At 55.5% G+C, this 21248-nt stretch overlaps 6 protein-coding genes and 1 non-coding gene across 7 annotated transcripts; 5 read left to right on the top strand and 2 right to left on the bottom strand.

The window, feature by feature from the left end:
• Window positions 1–823: 823 nt before the first annotated feature.
• On the top strand, window positions 824–2449 carry PHYSODRAFT_560380 (putative glycosyl hydrolase family 30 protein; the record flags this gene model as incomplete). Its single annotated transcript, XM_009528645.1, has 1 exon — window positions 824–2449. One exon carries the CDS (start codon window positions 824–826, stop codon window positions 2447–2449), a length of 1626 nt encoding a protein of 541 aa, XP_009526940.1.
• A 471-nt stretch (window positions 2450–2920) lies between these two features.
• PHYSODRAFT_499847 (putative glycoside hydrolase family 30 protein beta-glucosidase/xylosidase) lies at window positions 2921–4552 on the top strand (the record flags this gene model as incomplete). Its single annotated transcript, XM_009528644.1, has 1 exon — window positions 2921–4552. The coding sequence occupies one exon, from the start codon at window positions 2921–2923 to the stop codon at window positions 4550–4552; it is 1632 nt and encodes a 543-aa protein (XP_009526939.1).
• Window positions 4553–5266: 714 nt separating this feature from the next.
• On the bottom strand, window positions 5267–5339 carry PHYSODRAFT_t790. The gene has a single exon. It is a non-coding gene; the product is annotated as a tRNA-Ala (tRNA).
• Window positions 5340–8477: 3138 nt separating this feature from the next.
• Window positions 8478–9374, top strand: PHYSODRAFT_502865 (hypothetical protein; the record flags this gene model as incomplete). Its single annotated transcript, XM_009528643.1, has 1 exon — window positions 8478–9374. The coding sequence occupies one exon, from the start codon at window positions 8478–8480 to the stop codon at window positions 9372–9374; it is 897 nt and encodes a 298-aa protein (XP_009526938.1).
• Window positions 9375–15114: 5740 nt separating this feature from the next.
• On the bottom strand, window positions 15115–15704 carry PHYSODRAFT_369667 (hypothetical protein; the record flags this gene model as incomplete). Its single annotated transcript, XM_009528642.1, has 2 exons — window positions 15115–15236; window positions 15266–15704. Coding segments are annotated over 2 exons (561 nt in total), but the record flags the coding sequence as incomplete, so codon positions are not given.
• Window positions 15705–16783: 1079 nt separating this feature from the next.
• Window positions 16784–18607, top strand: PHYSODRAFT_499377 (hypothetical protein; the record flags this gene model as incomplete). The annotated part of the gene is made up of 2 exons (XM_009528641.1): window positions 16784–16867; window positions 18515–18607. The coding sequence occupies 2 exons, from the start codon at window positions 16784–16786 to the stop codon at window positions 18605–18607; spliced, it is 177 nt and encodes a 58-aa protein (XP_009526936.1).
• Window positions 18608–18613: 6 nt separating this feature from the next.
• PHYSODRAFT_414934 (hypothetical protein) lies at window positions 18614–19129 on the top strand (the record flags this gene model as incomplete). The annotated part of the gene is made up of 1 exon (XM_009528640.1): window positions 18614–19129. A coding segment is annotated over one exon (516 nt), but the record flags the coding sequence as incomplete, so codon positions are not given.
• Between the last annotated feature and the right edge of the window lie 2119 nt (window positions 19130–21248).

The raw sequence follows: 21248 nt of genomic DNA, 5'->3' as shown, positions 1-21248 counted from the left end.
CGATCGGTCACTGGGAATGTGTCACATGGAGCAGATTCAGAGGTTGACGACGTTGCACACGTCATGTTGAGGCGCTTAGCATGGTGCAGGATCCACCGAGACGATCCAGCGCAGCTCCATCGAGCCGAACGATAATCCGCGCTGCAGAAATGATTGCCACAAGCGCGGAGACCATGCTCGATGGTCATCAACAAGGAGTGCAAACGCGCCCTCGACAGCAGACCGGGGTATCTTGATGGCTGATGTCCTCGGTACTGCTATTTGATGTGGTGTACACAATAATCAACCGTGTTCTGCACACTACACTTTACTGTCCTGTACCGAATACTAGCCTCTTGAAGCACTTGAATAGTGGACCCCCCGGGTTGAAGTGACAGGATCGCGAACGGCTGGCTCGCGCGTCTCGAACACCGAGGAGCAGATTCATGGCTCTTGTTTATCTCGCGACCTACGTCGTTGATGGCACCAGGATGAGGAGGTTGCAGTTGACGACAGGAGCGTTCGGACAGCAGACCAACAGCGTCCATCCCCTCATGATTCGTCCGAGTTAAACGGCGCACCCCATCGTTGAAGTGGAAGGTATCGATCCTTTTTGTAGACTAAGCAGCAGGACGTCAGGAAGGTTGCAGCCCGTGGTTGAACAATGTTCAAGCGGGTCTGCCACCACTGCTCATCGCGTCACGATCGACGTTGCCGCTTGCCTATCACGCCGACGTGACAGCAGTCTGTGGGGCGCATTTCCTTCCACTCTTGACCGCGCCAACACCAGTCATTTTGGATTTGGCCTCCATCGACCCAAGTCAAGCAAGAATCCAAGACTGTCATGGTCAAACCAATCTCTTTCCTGACCGCCGTTGCCCTAGCTGCGGTACTGCCCCTAGCCTGGGGCATCGACTGCAACAACTGGTCCATGCGCTACAAGAAGTTCCTCGACGGCGTGTGCGTCTGCAACAGCACAGTCGCCTGCGATACCTTCCCGAACGACTACCTGAAGCTGTCGTCGGGCCAGGCAGGCGTGTACCGCACCACTCGGGACGGCGAGCGTTTCCGCTACGAGACGGCCACGTTCGTCTCGGGCTCTTCAGCTGACGCTGACTTGACCATTGACGCGAGTACCACGTACCAAACCATCGTAGGCTTTGGTGGCGCCTTCACGGACGCCGCAGCGATCAACGTGCACAAAATGGACAGCACGATGCAGAAGATGATACTGGACGCCTACTACTCGGCCGACGGCATCCAGTACACCACGGGCCGCATCCCGATCTCGTCGACCGATTTCTCCACGAGCATCTACTCGTACGACGCCACCGTGGACGACTTCGACATGAGCGACTTCTCCATTGCGGTGGACAAGGCATCAGCGACGCACAAGCTGGACCTGATCCACCGCGTGCTGGGCATGACCGAGCGCAGCCTCTCGATCTTTGCGTCCTCGTGGGCGCCTCCGGTCTGGATGACGAAGGAGAACACGACTCTCAACTGCCACATGAAGGGGAGTCCAGGTGAACAGTACTGGAAGGCGCTGGCGCTCTACTACTCCAAATTCATCACTGCGTACGAAAAGGAGGGCATTCCGATCTGGGCCATGACCACGCAGAACGAGCCGTCAGAGCCCCTTATCAAGCTCAATTCGTGGCAGAGTCTGCGCTTTACGGCCACGACTGAGCGCGACTTCATCAAAAAGGACCTGGGCCCACAGTTGAAGGCCGATCACCCCAACTTGAAGCTTATCATCATGGACGATAACAAGAGCAACTTGCTCAGTTGGCTGGCTGCACTTGAAGACGCGGACGCCGCTCAGTACGTGGACGGCGTTGGTATCCACTGGTACTCCAACGCCGACTTCCCACTGGGTATCGGCGGCAGCTTCAGCGATCTCACTACCTTCCACACCAAGTATCCCAACGTCTTCATGCTGGGAACGGAGGCTTGTGAAGGCTACATCCCCGACTGGGTGGTCACGAGCACGGGTGCTGGCGTGAAGCTTGGTGACTTCAACATTGGCTGGTGGCGAGCCCACAACTACGCCAAGGACATCATCAACGACCTCACCAGCTACGTGTCCGGCTGGACCGACTGGAACCTCGTGCTGGACACGAACGGCGGACCCAACTGGGCCAAGAACTACGTCGATGCGCCGATCATCGTGGACGAGACTAACGGCAACGAGATCTACAAGCAGCCCATGTACTACGTCATGGGCCACTTCTCCAAGTTCCTGACGTCTGGGTCCGTGCGGCTGAAATTCACAGCAGCCAGTGGCAGCCAGTCGCGGCTCAGCGATGTGGACTGGACAGCGTTTCTGACGCCCGAGGGCAAGTACGTTGCCATCCTCTTCAACAAGGGCGACGACGAAGAGACCGTGAAGATCATGGCTCCAAGCGGGAAGCTGGTGCAGGTGGTGATCCGCCCGACGTCCATCCAAACTGTTGTTTTCAACAAGTAGCTGCGGTAAAGCCTGGTGTTGGTAAGCTAGGGTGATGGCATTCTTGAATACATGTTCTGTATGGAGAAACATTCATAAGGATTAATCCACGTCATCAAATAGTCATCGAACGTTCTCTGTCTGTCTGATCAGGACCGACGGTCTGCGGAGGTAAGTATGATCGATGTTTAGTCACAGACGCAATTTTCCGCCATCAACTACATGTACATGTAGTGTGTCTGCTGGGCATACTACCTGTGTCTGCTCTGCAACATGACCTGGGATCAGCCCTCGTCATCAATTATGCCTTCTAATAAACAGCAGCAACCACTTCATGATGACCACCACCACTCTGTATGCTTTAGCCCCCTTTAAAAGCTACTACGGCTGCAACTACCGAGCACTCAAGATCCTCCTCGCCTCCACTCCAATGCTCTCACTTTCAAAAACACCGGTCGTCACTTGAGTCACCCCAAGCATCGCCACTCAACCATGATGGTGCCGCATCTGCTAACCACATTGGCCAGCCTGTTGCTCACCTCGCAGCAAGTCGCCGCTAGCTGTAACAACTGGTCCACGCGCTACCAGACCAACCTGAAGGGAGTATGCGTCTGCAACGAACTCGAATGTGACACCGTTTCCAACAACTACACCAGCCCCGACACCGGCCAAGTCGGCGTCTACACCACCTCCAAGGCCGGCGACCGCTTCGCCTACAAGGTCGTCAACGTCGACTCGACGGCGGTGAGCAGCCCCACGTACTCCATCGACGTGTCGAAGCAATACCAGACCATGATCGGCTTCGGTGGCAGCTTCACGGACGCGGCAGCTATCAACGTTTACAAGTTATCGTCGACGCTGCAGCAAATGGTGCTGGATCAATACTACTCGGAGACGGGTCTGCAGAACAGTCTGGGTCGCGTGCCGATCGGGTCCACGGACTTCTCCACGAGCATCTACTCGTACAATGACGTGGTGGACGACTTCGAGATGGAGCACTTCTCGATCGCGGTGGACAAGTCGTCGTCTTCGCACAAGATCGACCTCATTCAGCGCGCTCTGAACACGTCGTCACGTGACATCAAACTATTCGCCTCTTCGTGGGCTCCCCCCGCGTGGATGACGACGAAGAACACGACTATTAACTGCTCATTGAAGGGCAGCCCGGGTGAGGAGTATTGGGAGGCGCTAGCTCTGTATTACTCCAAGTTCTTCGATGCGTACTCTGAGGAAGGTATCGACTTTTGGGCCATGACTGTACAGAACGAGCCCTCCAGCTCGATCCTCCAGACATCCGAATGGCAGTCGCTGCGCCTGACAACTAGCCAGGAACGCGACTTCGTGAAGCTGGACTTGGGTCCGATGATGGCGAAGAACCACCCCGACCTGAAGATCATCGCTGGAGATGACCAGAAGTCCGGCATCTTGGATCGCCTTGCGCCGTTCGAAGATGCAGATGCGCTGAAGTACATCAGCGGTCTTGGTGTGCACTGGTATCGCGACTTGGACTTCTTCTTCTTCAGCCTGGGTGGAGACTTCGACAAGCTGCTCTCGTTCTACGAGGACTATCCAGACATCTTCATGCTCGCGACAGAAGCATGTGAGGGCTATCTACCGAGTTGGCTGGGCACGGGCTCTGGAGTTTCTCTTACGGACTCGGACAAGAGCTGGTCCCGTGCAGAGAACTACGGCCACGATATCATCGAAGACCTGAACAATTACGTCGCCGGCTGGACCGACTGGAACCTCGCGCTTGACACGACGGGCGGACCGAATTGGGCGGAGAACTACGTCGACGCCCCCATTCTGGTGGACGAGACGAACGGGGCCGAGTTCTACAAACAGCCGATATTCTACATCATGGGTCACTTCTCCAAGTTCATTCCTGCTGGCTCCAAGCGCATTGAGTTCCCCAAGACGAAGACGCTGAGTAGCTTCCACCGCTGCGCGTTCGTGACTCCGGACAACCGCGTGGTGATCCAGTTCATGAACCGAGATAGCTCGGCTGTGACGGTGAGTGTGAAGCAGACGGACTCGAAGACGTTCACGCTGTCGCTGCCGGCACACTCGATGCAGACGGTGATCTTGCCTGTGTCTGATGATACCAAGATTGTAGGGCTGTAGCTCGACGCTCTTTCATGCGCAAGAAGGAGTCGGAGAGAGGAATACTTGTAGGAAGTACAAGTAATAAAAGCGGGGGACTGCTTTTAAGCATTGAAATGCCCATTAACGTTTTTTGCAAGTGCTCGTGACGAATCTTCACTGAAGATAGAAATAGATTACTATCAGCTTCACACTGATGTTTTCCAACTCACGCCACTGAAAACGTTAGCTGGTCGATTGGCGGGACATTGAGAAGCCTCGATAACGCTGGAAGAATTGTCCTACAAATCCTGCACCTGATCTGCACACACCAAAATCCAACGCGCAATCTGCACCACACCAACCCGATGCAGACAGACTCACCGCACTGCGCCGCACCCCGACCGTCGCGAGCGCCAGAGCCTCGAGCGACCGCCACGCTTTCAACAGATGCCCAAGCTCGAGCTGCACGCACCGTGCTGGCAACACGGAACACCGAAGGCGAATTAAACCCCGCCACAACCGGCCGATGAGGCGAAGCGAAGGGACCGAAACTCGCACAAACAACGCGAGCAACCGAACACGCACAGACAAGCAAGACGGCAGTCAAAAGCGGGGTGCCAGAAGCTGAGCGAAAAGCGCTCAAACGTGCAAAAGTGTTACTCAAGGTCAGCGGGTCTCGCAGAAGAACCGCGAAGTGCACATATGGGAGAGTGCTGATGCCAACTGATTTTATCACAGTAACATTGATCACAGTGGAGAAGCAGGGTATCGATCCCTGTACCTCTCGCATGCTAAGCGAGCGCTCTACCATTTGAGCTACATCCCCAGGACAACAACCTACGCGCTCTACCCAAACACAAACGCTGCCACGCACGCACCACAAACACCACGCTGCCTCAGACCGACGCAACGCTGCCACGCTATCTGTCCGCATGCCTCGCCTCCCCCGTTAACCCCTCACTACTCACTCTACACACCAAAATCCAACGCGCAATCTCGCGAGCCTTAGTGCCGTGGCCATGGTGGTGACAATCCGGTAATCGTTGTTGCTCGCGTGCACGCTGGAGGGGCAGGCAGATGGGGTACGATCGTGGGCTGGTTGCTTAGTTTAGTGGTAGGATGTGAAATGGCACAATAGAATGATGCCGGAAACGCGCGATCATGTTAGTTTATGGACCTTGGTGGTTGTATTGGGCAATCATTGCAACTCGCCGGAGTCAACGCAGGCGGGTGGGTACGTAGGGGTTAAGCAGGCCGGTTAGTTTAGACTATAAAATGGCTGAAGTCATGCACTGTCGAAACCCGATGTCAAGTAGACAGAAAGTGAGCGACTCGAGATCGGGCTCAGTTACCGGCTCCAGTTACCGGGTCACCGATAGAAAAACAGCCAGTGACAAGGGACCACGATACCGGCCTCAGTTTACCGGCTTCAGTTACCGATGTTCGAATGGGCTGCCTTGCAGCATGACCTATCGACCACTGCTATCCCAGTAATATCAGATATATATTTCAGACGACCACTTAGATTTGTCCTAGGAGATAGGACCAAATCGTGTTTTGGTGTGGCACACACCGGCCGTTTTTGTCCTAGGGAGCCCGAAAAAGGACCAAAATGACTTGATATTTGTATGGAGTGTTTTTGACCCCCCAAAGGTGTGTCTTATAAGGCGCATGGGGCAGGGAAATCGGCGCTAAAGATAGCTCCAGCTGAGACCATACTGAAATCAAGTCAAAATTGTCCTAGGCTAGGACAAATCGGCAAAATTCGATGTTACAAGAGACAAGTTTTCAACGGCTTATATCTCGTGAAGGACAATGGAGGACGCTAAACCGATAAGACCACCAAGACAGCTAGGACGGGGGATTGTGCCCATGTAGTCACATGATCCTATTTGTTTCTAGTTATACGGAGCGAGGCGCCTAACTTTTGGTCCTTCCATTTGTCCTACGGACTGGGCTAAGTGGGGTAACCCCTCTTTTTTTTAGTGCGCTGAAGCCTTTCAGTCACACTTTGTGCTAAGTTTTGTATACCGGGATCAAAATGGGATGTGCTAGGTACCTATTCTAGAGGCCCCTGTGTGTACCACATGTATTTGTCGTGTGTACCACATGCTTTTGCTGGAGGTTCTGGGTACCATGTACCGTTATTATAATTGGGTCTACTCAAATTAGTATAGTATTACGATTTCGGCAATACAAACGTAGAAGTTAAGAGGAGCTACTGATATTAGGATAGCTACAGTTTTTGAGGCTACCGCATAAAGGCTGTGTCGACAGTCGTTGTACCTCCCGACTAATGCAATAGGACGCTAGGCTTCCACAGTTGGAGGAGACGTACTTCATGAAGTTTAAATTTCTGTTCTATATACATGTACTGCAGTGCATTGTGTATCGATAGGATTGTGTGTATATGGGGTACCCCCAGAGCGGACTGAAACTATGCACGATGCTCTGTTAATTATGCAACCTGTTTTTAAATTAGTAGAGGTTTTTGAAAGCGCCGATTAATGAAATCACCTGGCCGAAATAACGTATACCGTCTTTTGTTACGTAAATTTCTATTAATCTTTTAGGGGTACCGCTTTTTTTTCAAAATGACGTGGTGAAAACCCCTATCATCTGCATGTTTTTGAAATGTGATTCATGTAGGAAATGCGCACGCCCACAAGCATGTTTCAACCACCACCAAGGCTTCTTTGAACGTGCACTTGCCCCACATACTGCAACTTCTCAAGAGTTGTTTTACGTGATTTTTTAAAATTCGATGAACCGTATGAGAGCTCACTTATACCGTTTGATGAGTGTCGAAAGCGCAACAGAACAAGCTTGGTGCCCCACTTCGCGTTTTTGGATACCATTTTTCACGAAAACAAGTGTGGCGGGCGGCATCGAGCCCACAGCATCCTTTTGTGGCGGGTAGTATTGCGCCCTGCCATATCTCAGCCGACAGCGTCAAGGCGGGTGACATCGAGCCCTCAAGCATCGTGGCCAGCAGAATTGTGGCCGGCATCCTCGTGGCGGGCGGCCTCGAGCCCTGCAACATCGTGGTCGGCAGCGTTGTAGCGGGCGGTATCGATCCCTGCAGCGTCGTGGCCGGCAGCATGAGGTGGGTAGCGTTTGGTTCGACTAGCAGTTGGTCAGCGACGTGGCATCCGTCACCGTCTTGGCCATGAGCGTCGTGGTGGGCAGCGTCGCGGCGGGCGGCCTCGAGCCCTGCTGCAGTGTGGCCGACAGCATGAGGCGGGTAGCGTTTGGTTCGACTAGCAGCTGGTCAGCAACGTGGCGTCCGTCACCGTCTTGGCCATGAGCGTCGTGGCCGGCAGCATAGCGACTGTGCTGTGGTCAGCGCCGCGGCTGGTAGCGTTGGGTCGATGTGGGGTGGGGAGCGGTGCGCTGGAGCTGGCCAATTTGGGAATGAGGATTGGGTCCGCGCGCGCGGCGGCGGCGCGGCGGTCCAGCTTGGATATGATCGTTTTGGCGCCAAGATTCGAACAGTCCCGCCAATCCGCATCCAGGTCACAAGATTCCGCCTATCACCGCTAAGTTGAACCTCAGCAACCAATCCGCGTGAAGCGAGGACACTGGCGAAACCAAAAGCTTGGACAAGCTCGTGAAAAGCTTGGACAAGCCCACCACTACGGCAAAATTGACGTTAGGTAGATGGGTCTGTACCGTACCCATTGCTAGAAGTGGACCATTTCATTTGAGCAATCTAATAGCAGCTGTAGAAGCGGACCATTTCATTGGAACAGTGTATTAGCAGCTTCTACTATATTTTGTTGTTGGACCACAAGCAAGCAGCTCATATGACAAGAGCAGCTAGTGCAAACTAAGGAACTGCTCAATACATATCACTTCTACATTTCCTTTGGAAGCGACACAACAAAGAATTCTTTAGCTGGACAAGTCGCAGCCCAGCATGGAAGAACCTGACGAAGCGATGGTGCCAGTCCCCACCGACGGGATGCCCATTGCTGTCTACCCTCCACTGCCGCCGCTAACAGAGCACGACCTACGACTGACGCAGGAGACGACTACAAGAACGGCAGTAATTCAAGGGAGTGAGACGCGGCGTCAAGTAGAAGCCCTGGTCCAGCATGCAGCTGCAGCGCATCAAAGCAATGCCGAGCAGATTGGCCAGGTGCAGCTCCAGCAAGACCGACTTGCAGAGCAAACGTCAGCATACCTGCAAGCCCAAAATGACCGACAGTCGGCCCTAATTGAGCAGCAGCAGGAGATGCGCCGTCAAATGGACGAACACCGCCACTACCTGGAGGAACAGTATAAGGTGCTGAGGGCGGCGGAAGAGGCGGTTGGACTTCAATCACAAAGGCTTGAGAGCCTTGCAGAGGCTGTGCAGCCGCATTTGCAGGCTCGGTGGGGAGCGTTCGCGCAAGGTGCAGCGCCGTCAAGTACTGAACGACCACCGGAAGCTGCTGCTGTCACTGTGGCAGCAGGAACGAACCTGCCAGTCCCGCCGATATACAGAGGAAGCTCCAAAAAAGAAAAGAGGGACTTCATGGACAGCTATGCGATCTACACAAGGCGCATCAAGGCCTTGAACCAAGGAACGCAGGCGAAGTTTTTTGTGATGCCACTCAGTGCTTGCATCGAGCAAGGCACGATGGTTCGTATTGCGGTTTCGAACTCTTCAAGGAGGAGAAGGACGTCACCGAAGCCGAGTAGAGATACTACTTTTTGTCGGCGCCTGTACCAGATAACACAGCGTATAATACACTTGATAGAGAAGTCAAAGCTCTTTGCATGGACATTGAGCTGCAAGATGCGGTGTAACGGGGTTACACGAGAGTTTCCCGAAGGGTTACGAAGTGGGTACACACTCTCTAACCTAAATAAGTAGGATAATCAGTACATGGCTTCAGAGCCACTGATTATGCATATGACTAGGGTTCACTATGCCAGTTAGTGAACCGGATACATTTACATCGTAGGCGGCTTTGCCGCAATAAAGGGAAATACATTCAGTTTGAGATTCACACAGTTAAGAGTTAAGGGTTGACTCTTGGAGTCCGTTAGGTGTACGGACTCGTACGTTCTGGTATTAGAACGGGCTATCTTAAGCTGAGACTCTGTGAGTCTGTTAAGCTTCCTCTGACGCAAAGCTACGGCAGCCCCGCTGCACTTGGTAGCACTTGTAGTCAATCCGACACCTGAGTCTGTATAGACTGACCCTCTGTGGAGAATGGAGCAGTTCGCTCACTTACCCCCGAACCAGCAGGATGCGCTTAAAAAGCTTATGTCCTTGCTGGGCCCGGAGGGCGTGACGCAACTTGCGCAGCAAGGCCCCGACGCGGTGAACGCGCGTCTCGAGGCGTTTTCAAGCTACGAGAATGCTCTCCTAGAGCACCTCCAGCAGAGGATGGCGATGGCCGCGGCGCCCCAAGCGCCCGCTTCGTCATTCGACGCGGGAACAAGACCCAAGCCGCTCATGTTGAGCGTGAAGACCTTCGAAGGCAAGGAGGGTGAAAGCTTGATGCTTTGGACCCGTGAGGTTGAGATGGCTATGAGCTCAGCTCTACTCCGGACGGAGTCGCAGCGCGTGACACTAGCTATCTCGAAGCTCGGTGGGCGAGCGAGAGAGTGGGCGCTAACGTCCGGGACGTCGGTCGAGGTGGCCTTCCCGACGTGGGACCAGCTGAAACAGCAATTGTCCCGAGTGTTTGCTCCGCCTAAGGTCCCTGTGGACCTGGGCGTGAAGTTTTTGGATTTTGATAGCGTGGAACGCTGTCTGGTCTTAGACCTCGATTCGAGATATGATCTCATCCTTGGTATGGCGTGGCTGGAACGCCACGAGCCTTGGATCGATTGGAGGTCAAAGCCCTTGGTGCTACGCACTTCTCTCCTGGCGGAGCATTGGCGAGTCATGAACCCACCTCTACCAGGAAGCAGAAGCGCTTTTGGCGCGAGCACTGGACCGAGTCGGTCAATGTGCTGGACATCGGAGTTTCCGAGTTGGTGGACACTGAGTGTGTCGAGAACGAGCGTTCCGAGCGTGGCTCGCGGACGGCAGGTGGAGCGGCACGAATTCCGCTGAGCGGGTGTGCGCCTGAGGGCGACGCCCCGCTGTATTCAAGTAAAGACAAGGTCGGCATGAAGCCGAGGAGCCATGGGCGCGGCCCGGCTGTTGAAGGATGTGGAGCGGCACTAATTCCGCTGAGCGGGCGTGCGTCTGAGGGCGACGCCCTGCTGCGTGCCGGTGAAGGCGCAGTCGACACGAAGTCGAGTGAAGATGGGCGTTGCCCGGATCAAGGATGTGGAGCGGCACTAATTCCGCTGAGCGGGCGTGCGTCTGAGGGCGACACCCTGCTGCGTGCCAGCAACGACGCGGTCGGCACGATGCCGAAGAACAAGGGGCTTTGCCCGGATGAAGATCGTGGAGTGGCACGTAATCCACTGAGTGGAGGCTGCGGATCGTGCAGTTCTTCGCTGAGGGTCGGTAAAGACACTGGAGCTCCCCTGGAGCTGCACGAGGTGGTGACACCTGGCGTCAAGACGCACGCGAAATCACCGAGATCTTCAGGGCGAACGGTGTCCATGAAGAGGAGGCAGCGCCGCAAAGCGCAAGGCGTCTGCGATCTCACGAGTCGAGAAGGGCGTGTTGAGCGGTGAGGCTCCACGCGAGAGCGAGCAGCTCTATACACTCGTGAATGGAGCGACGGGCGACGTCGACGGAGGTATCAACCTCGACGACTTGCCCTCACTGTCTGCTCTCCTGGAGCTGGACGAGATGTCCTTGGCCGAGTTCGGCGAAGCCTTGAAGGCTGGAGACTTGGCTGAGGTAGTGGTCATACGACCCGAAGAAGAGTTGAACTCGTCCTCGCTTCTGGATGAAGCTGTCCTGGAAGACACCAAGAAGGCGCTGAATGCGCGGAGCGGATCGGCGATCCTGAAGGACCCGTCGGATCCCTTGTATCAAGTGGTAAAGGATTACCAGGACGTGGTCTCGAAGGAGCCGCCCTCGGGGCTACCTCCGGATCGAGGTGTTCGACACGAAATCGATCTCGTTCCGGGAACGAAGTACTGCGTGACGAGGCAGTGGCCCTTGCCGAAGGAGCAGTGTGACGTCATTGACGCGTTCTTCCGTGCGAAGCACGAGGTGGGCATGGTGCGTGAGAGTAAGTCTCCACACTCTACGCCGACGTTCTGTGTCAGAAAGCCGAATGGCAAGTGGCGTATCGTGCATGCTTTCAACAAGCTAAATGCCGCTACCATTCCGGCGCAGACGCCGATTCCTCGGAAGGATGTTCTTCAGAACAACATGACAGGATGTACGATGTACAGTGCGCTCGACTTGGTCGATGGATATTACCAATTGCTCATGAGGACGAGCGACATTCCTCTCACTGCGGTGAGTACTCCGAGCGGCATGCTCTGGGAGTGGTTGGAGATGCCCCAAGGGCTTTCGAACGCGCCAGCGACGTTTAATCGTCTTGTGACGCAGCTCTTCAGGCCCCATCGGGTGTACGCGCAAACGTACTTCGATGACATCTTTGTCCACAGTCGTGCGGAGCACGGAAAGACTGATATGGAGAATCATGTGGAGCACCTGCGTGCTGTGCTCGTATGCATGCGTCAAAACAAGTTGTACGCCAACATTCACATATGCATCTTCGGAGCGGAAGAGATCCCCTTCTTAGGGTGCTTCATCGGGAAGCGTGGCCTGAGGGCCGACCCGGTCAAGGTCAAGGCCATTGTTGACTGGCCGGTTCCCAAGAACCAGAAGGATCTTCGCAAGTGGCTTGGCTTGGCCAATTACTTGCACAAGTACAGCGAGAACTACGCTGAGATGGCTCGGCCACTCTCCAATCTCCTGAAGAAGGATGCGGAGTGGTGTTGGGAAACCGAGCATCAAGATGCATTTGCGGCAATTAAGGACAGTCTCCTTCATGCGCCTATTATGGCTTTGTCAGACCCCGCTCGTCCGTTTAGTGTCGTCTGTGACGCCTCGGACTTTGCCATCGGCTGTGCACTGCTGCAAGCAGACACCGAGGGGCGCGAGCGCGTGGTGGCGTTCGAATCTCGCCAGCTGAAGGCTGCGGAGAAAAACTATCCTGTCCATCACAAAGAGCTACTTGCGATGAAGTATGCGCTCGTCAAGTTCAGGGTGCACCTATTGGGCTCTCAGCCGTTCGTGATTTACACGGATCATGCGTCGTTACGCACTGCGACTCAGTCGCCTCACCTCTCGCAAAGGATGGCCCGTTGGCTGTCCTTCTTCGCGTAGTACAACTTCGAGGTGAAGTACAAGCCTGGTAGGCAGAATGTCCTTGCGGACGCGCTGTCGCGCAGGCCGGATTATGAGCTGGCTCATGTAACGACCGTGACTTCGTCATTACCGGATCTGATCCGAACGGCTTATGCCAAGGACGACACTTGTGTCGCGTTGCTGAAGGCTCTGGGGGGCAAGGAGTTTCAAGACTCGGACATGGAATTGTCAGCGCGGCTACACCGTTATTCCCTCGATGGAGGTCTGTTGTTCTACAACACCGGCCCCGAGGATACGCCCCGCGTGGTCATCCCTCATGATGAGGATCTGAAGTATCGCATCCTCTATGAGGCACACGACACGCCGCAGGCCGGCCATCTTGGCCGTGAGAAGACCTACAGCTCGGTGAGCACCCACCGAAGATGTACAAGTGGACGAGCACTTATGTGCGCACGTGCGAGGCGTGTCAGCGAGTGAAGTCGTCACCTCATGCTGCAGCGCCGTTGGCGAGTTTGCCTGTCCCTTCGAGCTGCTGGCAATCCATGAGTATGGACTTTGTATTTGGACTGCCGGCGGACGCGGCGGGCAACGCAGGAGTCGTGGTCTTCGTGGACTGACTGAGCAAGATGGATCATATTGCGGCTGTGGCGGATACCATCGATGGTAAAGGTACAGCAACGCTGTTCTTGGACCGAGTGTTTCGACAACACAGACTCCCTGAGTCGATTGTTTCGGACCGAGACCCCCGCTTCACGGGCCACTTCTGGAGCGCGGTCTTTGCGGTGCTTGGCACCAAGTTGGACATGTCCACGGCGGACCACCCGCAGACCGATGGTCAGACAGAGCGCGTGAATCGCGTCGTCGAGGACGTGCTCCGCAGCATTTGCGCTGAGACGCCGAAGCGCTGGAGCGCCATGCTACCACTCGTTGAGTTTGCGTTGAACAACGCCGTGCACGCATCGACAGGCTACACGCCGTTCTACGTGAACAGCTTGTCTCATCCCCGCGTCCCGCTGACGCCGCCACGTGGTGGCCTCGGGCTTGGTGGGGGAGGAGAATCCGATTTAGCTGATCGGCTAGCCGATGTCAGCCCGGCTACTGTTCGTAAACAGGTTGACGCTTTCTTGTCGACGCGTCTGAGTGTCTTACGACTATGCGTGACGCAATGGCTGAGAGCCAAGACAAGCAAAAGGAACATGCAGATGCCAGGGGCAGAGGCAATGTTGAAAGTTATGAGGTCGGGGACCTGGTGTTGCTTAATGCTAAGAACCTACCTACACATGCAGTGTCTGCCGTCTTCAAGACGAAGTTGCGCCCGCGCTTCATCGGACCTTTCAAGGTTGTGGCCAAGAAGGGCCTTGCGTACACGCTCAATCTTCCGAAGAAGATGCGGACGCACCCCGTCTTCTACGTGGGCTTGCTCAAGCCATACCAGGACCCGACGCAGGTGCAGATGGAGGCACCGAGAGTGACGAGGTCACAGGCGCGGAGGTCGCGGTCGTCGAGGACGCAGTCGCAGACGTCGAGGACGCGACCACGTGGGCACCGCAGGCACAGGCGGAAGAATCGGCTCCGGAGGTGCCGCGGGCATAGCGGGAGCCGCAGGCGCAGGAGGCGCGGCGGTCGGAGCCTGCATGCGGGCCAAGAGGTCGAGCTGACCCTGAAGCACAGCCTGCCGACGCTGTAGCTCCCCGAGCTCCCGGCCACGTTGCTCATCGCGATCGCGATAGTATCGCACCCAGTCCTCCAGGGCCCCAAGGCGGTCCCAGACCGCTCGTGGCACCTCGATCCACCGCGTCCGCTCGGCCAGCACGTCGAGTTCAGTGGCAGTCCGGACCAGACGTGCATCGACGTCATGGATATGACCCCGAAGGCGACCCGCCTGTTGCCGCACCTCCAAGAGCTCACTTTGAGTCGCAAAGGACCCCACAGCGGCCTCCACCGGCCCTGCTCGATGAGCATGGGGATCTGCATTACCATATGGAGCGCCTCCTGGCGAAGCGGCGGTGCCGGGGTCAAAACCAGTATCTGGTGAAATGGTGAGGGTACCCTCACTCCGAGAACTCATGGGAGTTTGAGGTGCCCCTCCGCCAAGACTGCCTAGACGTCGTGGCCGCTTTTGATCAGCTTGATCACCAGCGCCCCGAGGGCTCAAGGCCGGCACGCCGGCCGTCCCGCGCTTCCCGGCAATAAGCTGGGGAGCTACTGGGTCAGCCACATTGCTCCAAGGCTGACCCTGAGCCACAGCGCTCACTCCCTCGCGGGAAGGAGCGGCTGGAGTGCTCGAAGGAGCGAAGCGCGCAGCGCGAAACTGGGCCTGCGGCTGGGCGAGTGCCGAGAGGCTGCGCTTGGCTCGGACTTTCGCGAAGTCGAAGCGGAGCTTGCGTTCAATGCGAACATCCACTTCACTGAAGCTGGCTCGGAGAGCGTCCATGGATCTGAGCTTTCGGCTGTGCTCGGCCCAAGACTCGAACTGAGCTTCGTACTCAATTGAGTCTTCCCCTGGGCTAAGTACCACCGGGTACGTCGGGCACGGACTTCTGCTGGGCTTGCAGCCGCAGCCCTCTCGCGATACTCCGCGACAGTCGTAGACTGTGGAGTGAGGAGCCGCTCTCGCAGAGACGTACGCAGTGCGAGCTCCTCCGGAGTACGGGCCGCGGGCCCAATGGTGTGTAGCGCGAGAGACTGCTGGAACGCCTGGCGACAGGCCTCCGCGGGGTCGCGAGGCCGGAAGCCGTCGTCGGCAGTGCTGGGGTTCAGCAGAGGCCGCAGCTCGGGGCGCTGGGAGCGCCTGGGAGCCATCTGCGCCGCAACCTGCTCGGACTGAGCTTCGTCCAAAGGGTTGGAGATGACGGTGCCCAGGGGCACGCCCTCACCACGAGGTGGCGAATACCGTGGCTCAGTGAGCGCGCGCAGCTCGTAGAGGCCGGAAGAGCGTTCAGGGAACGGATTCGGAGATCGCAGCGGTGGTCGCGGCTCCTCCCTCGACGGCGCAGCGCGCTCTGCAGGTGGACGGCTCGGCGAGCACAGGAGACGTGTGCGCGTGGCGCCCTTGATCGCGACGGCTCGGAGAGCCAACTGGGGCTGGCGAGCCTTCTTCACGGCGTGTCGACGGTGTGGTTGAAGCGTCGCCGCGGCTCGGGGAGCGTCGCGTGAGTGGGGATGCATCTCCTCGGTTCGGAGAACCCTCCATGGACTCGTCCACCTCGCCCTCTTCACCAAAGAGTTCCCTAAGATCCATGATCTGACGGGTTGGTGCTCGAGGAGAGCTGGGGCTTGCGCGCTGCGAGCTGCGCTTCAGGCGTTGCGCCGCGAAGTACTCGGACACCGAGAGCCTGGAAGGCGTCGAGGGTGTGCGCGCGGGCGCTGGCGTTCGCGGAGGTGCGGAGGCACGTAGTACAGCAGCACGAGAGGAGCGAGGCTCCGAGGCGGATCTCGCGAGAGGCTGTCTGCGGTCGAAAGACCAAAAGGCTTTATCACTTGAAGTCATGTGAGGGCGCGTTGCGCCGAGAAGTTCTCAGAGAAGTCCACGCGATGTGGATTGACTCGTTCGAGTAGGAGGCTTGACGGAACAAGACCCGGTGGTTGACCGTTAAACGTGAACACCCGTGTCCACGGTTTGGTGGGGGAGGGTGTAACGGGGTTACACGAGAGTTTCCCGAAGGGTTACGAAGTGGGTACACACTCTCTAACCTAAATAAGTAGGATAATCAGTACATGGCTTCAGAGCCACTGATTATGCATATGACTAGGGTTCACTATGCCAGTTAGTGAACCGGATACATTTACATTGTAGGCGGCTTTGCCGCAATAAAGGGAAATACATTCAGTTTGAGATTCACACAGTTAAGAGTTAAGGGTTGACTCTTGGAGTCCGTTAGGTGTACGGACTCGTACGTTCTGGTATTAGAACGGGCTATCTTAAGCTGAGACTCTGTCTGTTAAGCTTCCTCTGACGCACAGCTACGGCAGCCCCGCTGCATGCGGAGTCACGACTCTCACGACTCATGGCTCAGTTTTACGAGATTATTGACCGACTCAACATGGAGGATGTCGTGCACACTGAGCCCAAGAAGGTCGTCGGATATTTAGTGGACGCATTAAGGCCGCAGCCTTTTAACCCCTTGGTTCCCGGGATTTAGGCACCGAAACACGTAATCTACGGTACTGTATGTCGTAACTTACGACGAAAAAAGTAACTACGAGTTTGTATTGGCGCGCCCGTCCGTAACAAGAGAAGCCCCATGAGACATATAAGATTGTAGAGATCTATGGGGGAACTTACGACATAAGAGTCGAAAACGACGTGAAGTACGCTGGAACTTACGACATTGAACGTAGATGAGTGCATACTAATACCAGATGGTGGATCAATAGGATTGGTGAACTACACAAAACATCCATCTTTCGCGGTGTTGATAGATGACTGCGAGGTTGTAATCACCAAATCATCAATATATAGCCAATCAGAACATTTTCCCTCTCACTTATGCACAGGTCAGGTAATGGGGAACCGTATCCCATTCAAGAAAAATGGGTAATCGCTACAACCAACAAAGGGGTACTTGGAGTGCTGACTTACTTTGTATGTCAGTGCTAAAGCAGCTCTATAACCGTAGCAGCAGCTTCACTTCTTCGCTTTGTTTGTCAGCTTTACGATATCTGCCCAACAACTCGCCCATTTCTATAGAGTGTTGTTGCCGAGGCAACGGCCTACACCACCGGCTTTTCTCAATCCGGAACACTGAAGCAATGCCGAAATTGCTTCGTTTTACCGTTCCTAGAAAAAGTTTAAGCCTACCACAGTTATTCTAATTCGCAGCAGGTATATTGATACTGTGGCCGCACCGGTAGCGACACTCGGGCTTCGCGTACTATAGAAATTGCCTCGTACACGGAGACTGTCAAAGCAGCCGAAGAGGATCTCTATACGCACAAATAAGGCATTATGGTCGGATTGACTAGTTGATGACACGCGTACGAGCCAGACCTCCGTCGTTCCCGGCGATACCGAAGTATACGTCGTGCTTAAGTTGGTTAGTAGTAGGATACTCTCGTCATCTTAGTTTAGTTATTGGGAGAGGTCATTGTGGGATATACGCCCGATCAAGGTTATTTACGCACTACTCCATGCCCTTGTTTCAATCCGGCATTTACGTGGCGCGAAATACGCTGCAACATTGTCGCTGCCAACACCGTACAGTTGTTATAAGGCTGCAAATAACTATTTCTTCGTGTTAGAAGTCTCGGCAGACATAGTCTACTTCCGGTTATACTTACTTTGTATATTCGGCACCTAAACTCGAGGAAATAGCTGCAACAGCCCTTGGAGAGCTATTTAGACACCATTCCATCCATGGTTTTTATCATTTACTTGTACGGGCGTTTAGAAGCTATTCTACAAGCTCGTGGGAGCTCTTGACAGCCGCATACGCCGTACTCTCCCCTTCAAGGTCGCTGTTGTGTTTGCTTGAAAGTGGGTACTCGCGCAAACCTTAAAAGGGGATGCTCGTCTTTCTCTATACAAAATGCCTCATTAGCCAGCCCCGGCTTATGCACAACCCATCTCTGATGACAGCTCTATATCCGTGTTTTTGTGCAATTCTGATTTTTTACCTCTCTTGCTTATACTTTTGCCGACGAAAATAGACTTGATTAAAGTATTGCAATCTCGTTTCGAGCCAAATGCTATTGTTAATCGAGCTATGTCGTATTATACGACATTGAGATTCGGCAAAGTCGTAACTTACGACGTCGGGAACCAAGGGGTTAAGGCAGCAGTGAAAGACCAATTGAGCCGGCAGTGTCACAAGTCTACTAAGTCGGATCTGGCAGCGGTCCTGAAGTGGCTGAAAGGTGAACTATAGGGGTTTATGCGATTCGAGGCCCACATTTCAGCCCAGACTCAAGCCAAAGGAGGGACCAAGCCGACTCAGCAGCAGCATCAGTCAAAACGAGGATTTGGCGGGACGCACGGTGCTACCAAGGTAAACAGCACTGACGACCGACACCAGCACAAGGTGACCAACAAGGCCAAGCCAAGACCGACCGGTGATCGTCCGCCGAAGAAGTGCTTCAAATGCGGTGACCAGACGCATGGCGTGTTCCAGTGTCCTGCCATTGCGAGTCCATCCGAAGCAAAGGAGCTCTACGAGGCAAGAACTGGGAAAAAGACGCTGAAACCTGTATTAGCCGTGACGGCGTCGGATTCTAAGGTGGCTACATCGACTTTAGCCATTCCGTGTGTTGTAATGGACAACGTTGAGACGGAAATCACCCCCGACAGTGCCGCCGAGGTGTCAATGGTGACTGCAAAATCACTGAAGCTGTTGACAGCGAAGGGGGTCTGGCTCAACAAGCAGGATATTGACGGTGGAGCGGCCATCACTGGTGTTGGGGATAAACCTCTGCCTGTCAAGAGCAAAGTGAAGCTCGATCTCAGGTATTCGACTCCAGGGGGCCCTTTAGAGCTCCACAACGTGATCTGTTGGGTCACGGAGCACCGGCTACCGCCTGGTGTTGGTGACCTATTGCTCTCGCGATGGATTATGGAGCGATTGGGCTACAGCCTTGAAAAGCTGCTTGCTTCTGCACAGCAAGTGAGTGCGGAGTGGGATATGAGCGATGTCGACGATCGCCCGGCTAGTGGAGTAGCGAGTGTTCTCGCGTATACAGGAGCAGCGGTGTGTCCGGCAGCGACTAAGGAGGAGCGTGCACTTGAAGACGATGAAGCTCGTGCATGCTTTCCTGATTTTGTAATGGGCCCCAGTTACATAACTAGGTAGATTGACAGTACATAAAGTAGTTAAGTCCGTACACGGCTAGCGTGTACTGACGGTCATCGTGATTGGCTGAATTGGAGGAGCCAGACCCCATTTCAGCCAATCCGGCGTTGACCTGCATTTCAGTGGCTCACATGAGACCAGGGGTAGCCGCCCTGGTCCTAACATAAAACAGAGTTGATTTTACCCAAGACTGACTGCTTGGTCTCACTAAATCCGAGTCTTAACTAAGCTTCCTCACCGCTACGTGTAAGCTAGTAACGGACACACACCTGGCCCGTTACACCTGGTAGTACTTCGTAGTCCTTCCAACGACCAAGACCAAGATGAGCCAAGTCCTGACGTCCGGACCTTCAGGGGCAACCCTGGAGCACGGTGCCTTCCCCCATCTCACGCGCATTGAGTGGGAAGCTCTCCATCGCCTCGCGGCGGTGTGTTGTCACTTCGCTGCTGAGCTCAGCGATGCTGGAACAACAGCGCCAAGCTGCCGAAGAATTCATGGAACGCGAGCGCGCCGACGCGAATCGGCGGGTCACAACTCCCTCGCGCCCCTCCAGGAACGATGTCGTCAAACTGGAGACGTCCACCTACTCTGGCATGGGTGACGATCGGCTTCTACTGAACCGCTGGTTCCGTGAGATCGACATCGCTATCGCCTCGCGCATAATCGAAGCGTCGGCGGCCAAGGTCAACTTCCTACTCTCCCGGTTGTCCGGGAAGGCCAAGGAGTGGGCCCTCGGCAAGCTCGTCGTCGACCAGAACGCGTTCCCTACTCTGGCGTCGCTCCGGAGTGATCTCCGGCTCGCGTTCGAGCCGCCCAAGACGAGTCGCGCGTTCGCGCGGAGTTCTTCTCTCTCAAGCAAGGCAAGATGTCCATGCGCGACTACGTCCAGAAACACGACACCTTGCGTCGTGCATTGTCACCCACCCCATTGACATGGCATTTCAGGTGCATGTCTTTGTGTTTGGGATGCGCGAAGGAATGACGCGGTACTGTCTCACGAGAGCCGAACCCTCCTCGCTCGAAGAGGCATTCGCCCTCGCGCTCCGCGAGGACTACGTGGTGGCGGCATCGTACGCGCGCGCTATGCCGGACGTCTCTCGGGTATCCGCGCCCGAGCCCATGGAGATCGACGCAATTGAGGCGTCGGGTGATCGACGGCGCTCGGCTTATGGTGGGGGAGGAGGTCGGAGCGCTCGTCCTCTAACTTGCTTCCGCTGCCGGAAGATTGGACATCGCGCAGCAGAGTGCCGCGCGCCAGCCCCAGTTCTCGCGCACGTCGATGCCGACGCTAGCCCGGCCGCCCAACCAAAAAACGGCCGAGGCCAGTAGGTGCGGGGCGCCCTACTGGTTGGAAGGAAGGTCCGGGTCCTCCGGTGGCAACCCGGCCTTCTAGCCCTCCCGTGCTATATGCACGTTTTACTGCCACCACTGCGAGTGGCGACTCGAGGCTGACCATCGTCAGCCTCCATGTCGCCGGCGCCCGACGTCCACTGCGCGCGCTCCTCGACTCAGGAGCGACAAACAACTTCTTCCGCGCGTCGTGTCTGTCGGTGCTTCCTGCGAGCGTCCGCGTCCGGAAGGGTCCGGGCGAGGTGGAAGTCAAGCTTGCGGATGGCAAGGCCCACCGCGTCGCGCGACGCGAGGTGTCCCTGCCGTACACGTTCGACGGCTTCCGCAGCAACGACGACTTCCTGGTGATCGAGATGAATTACGCGTTCGACT

The sequence above is a fragment of the Phytophthora sojae genome (assembly GCF_000149755.1).
Source record: "Phytophthora sojae unplaced genomic scaffold PHYSOscaffold_4, whole genome shotgun sequence".
NCBI classification, from domain to species: domain Eukaryota; phylum Oomycota; class Peronosporomycetes; order Peronosporales; family Peronosporaceae; genus Phytophthora; species Phytophthora sojae.
Note: the sequence above shows the minus strand (reverse complement) of the source record. Positions and strands in the feature narration are given on the sequence as shown.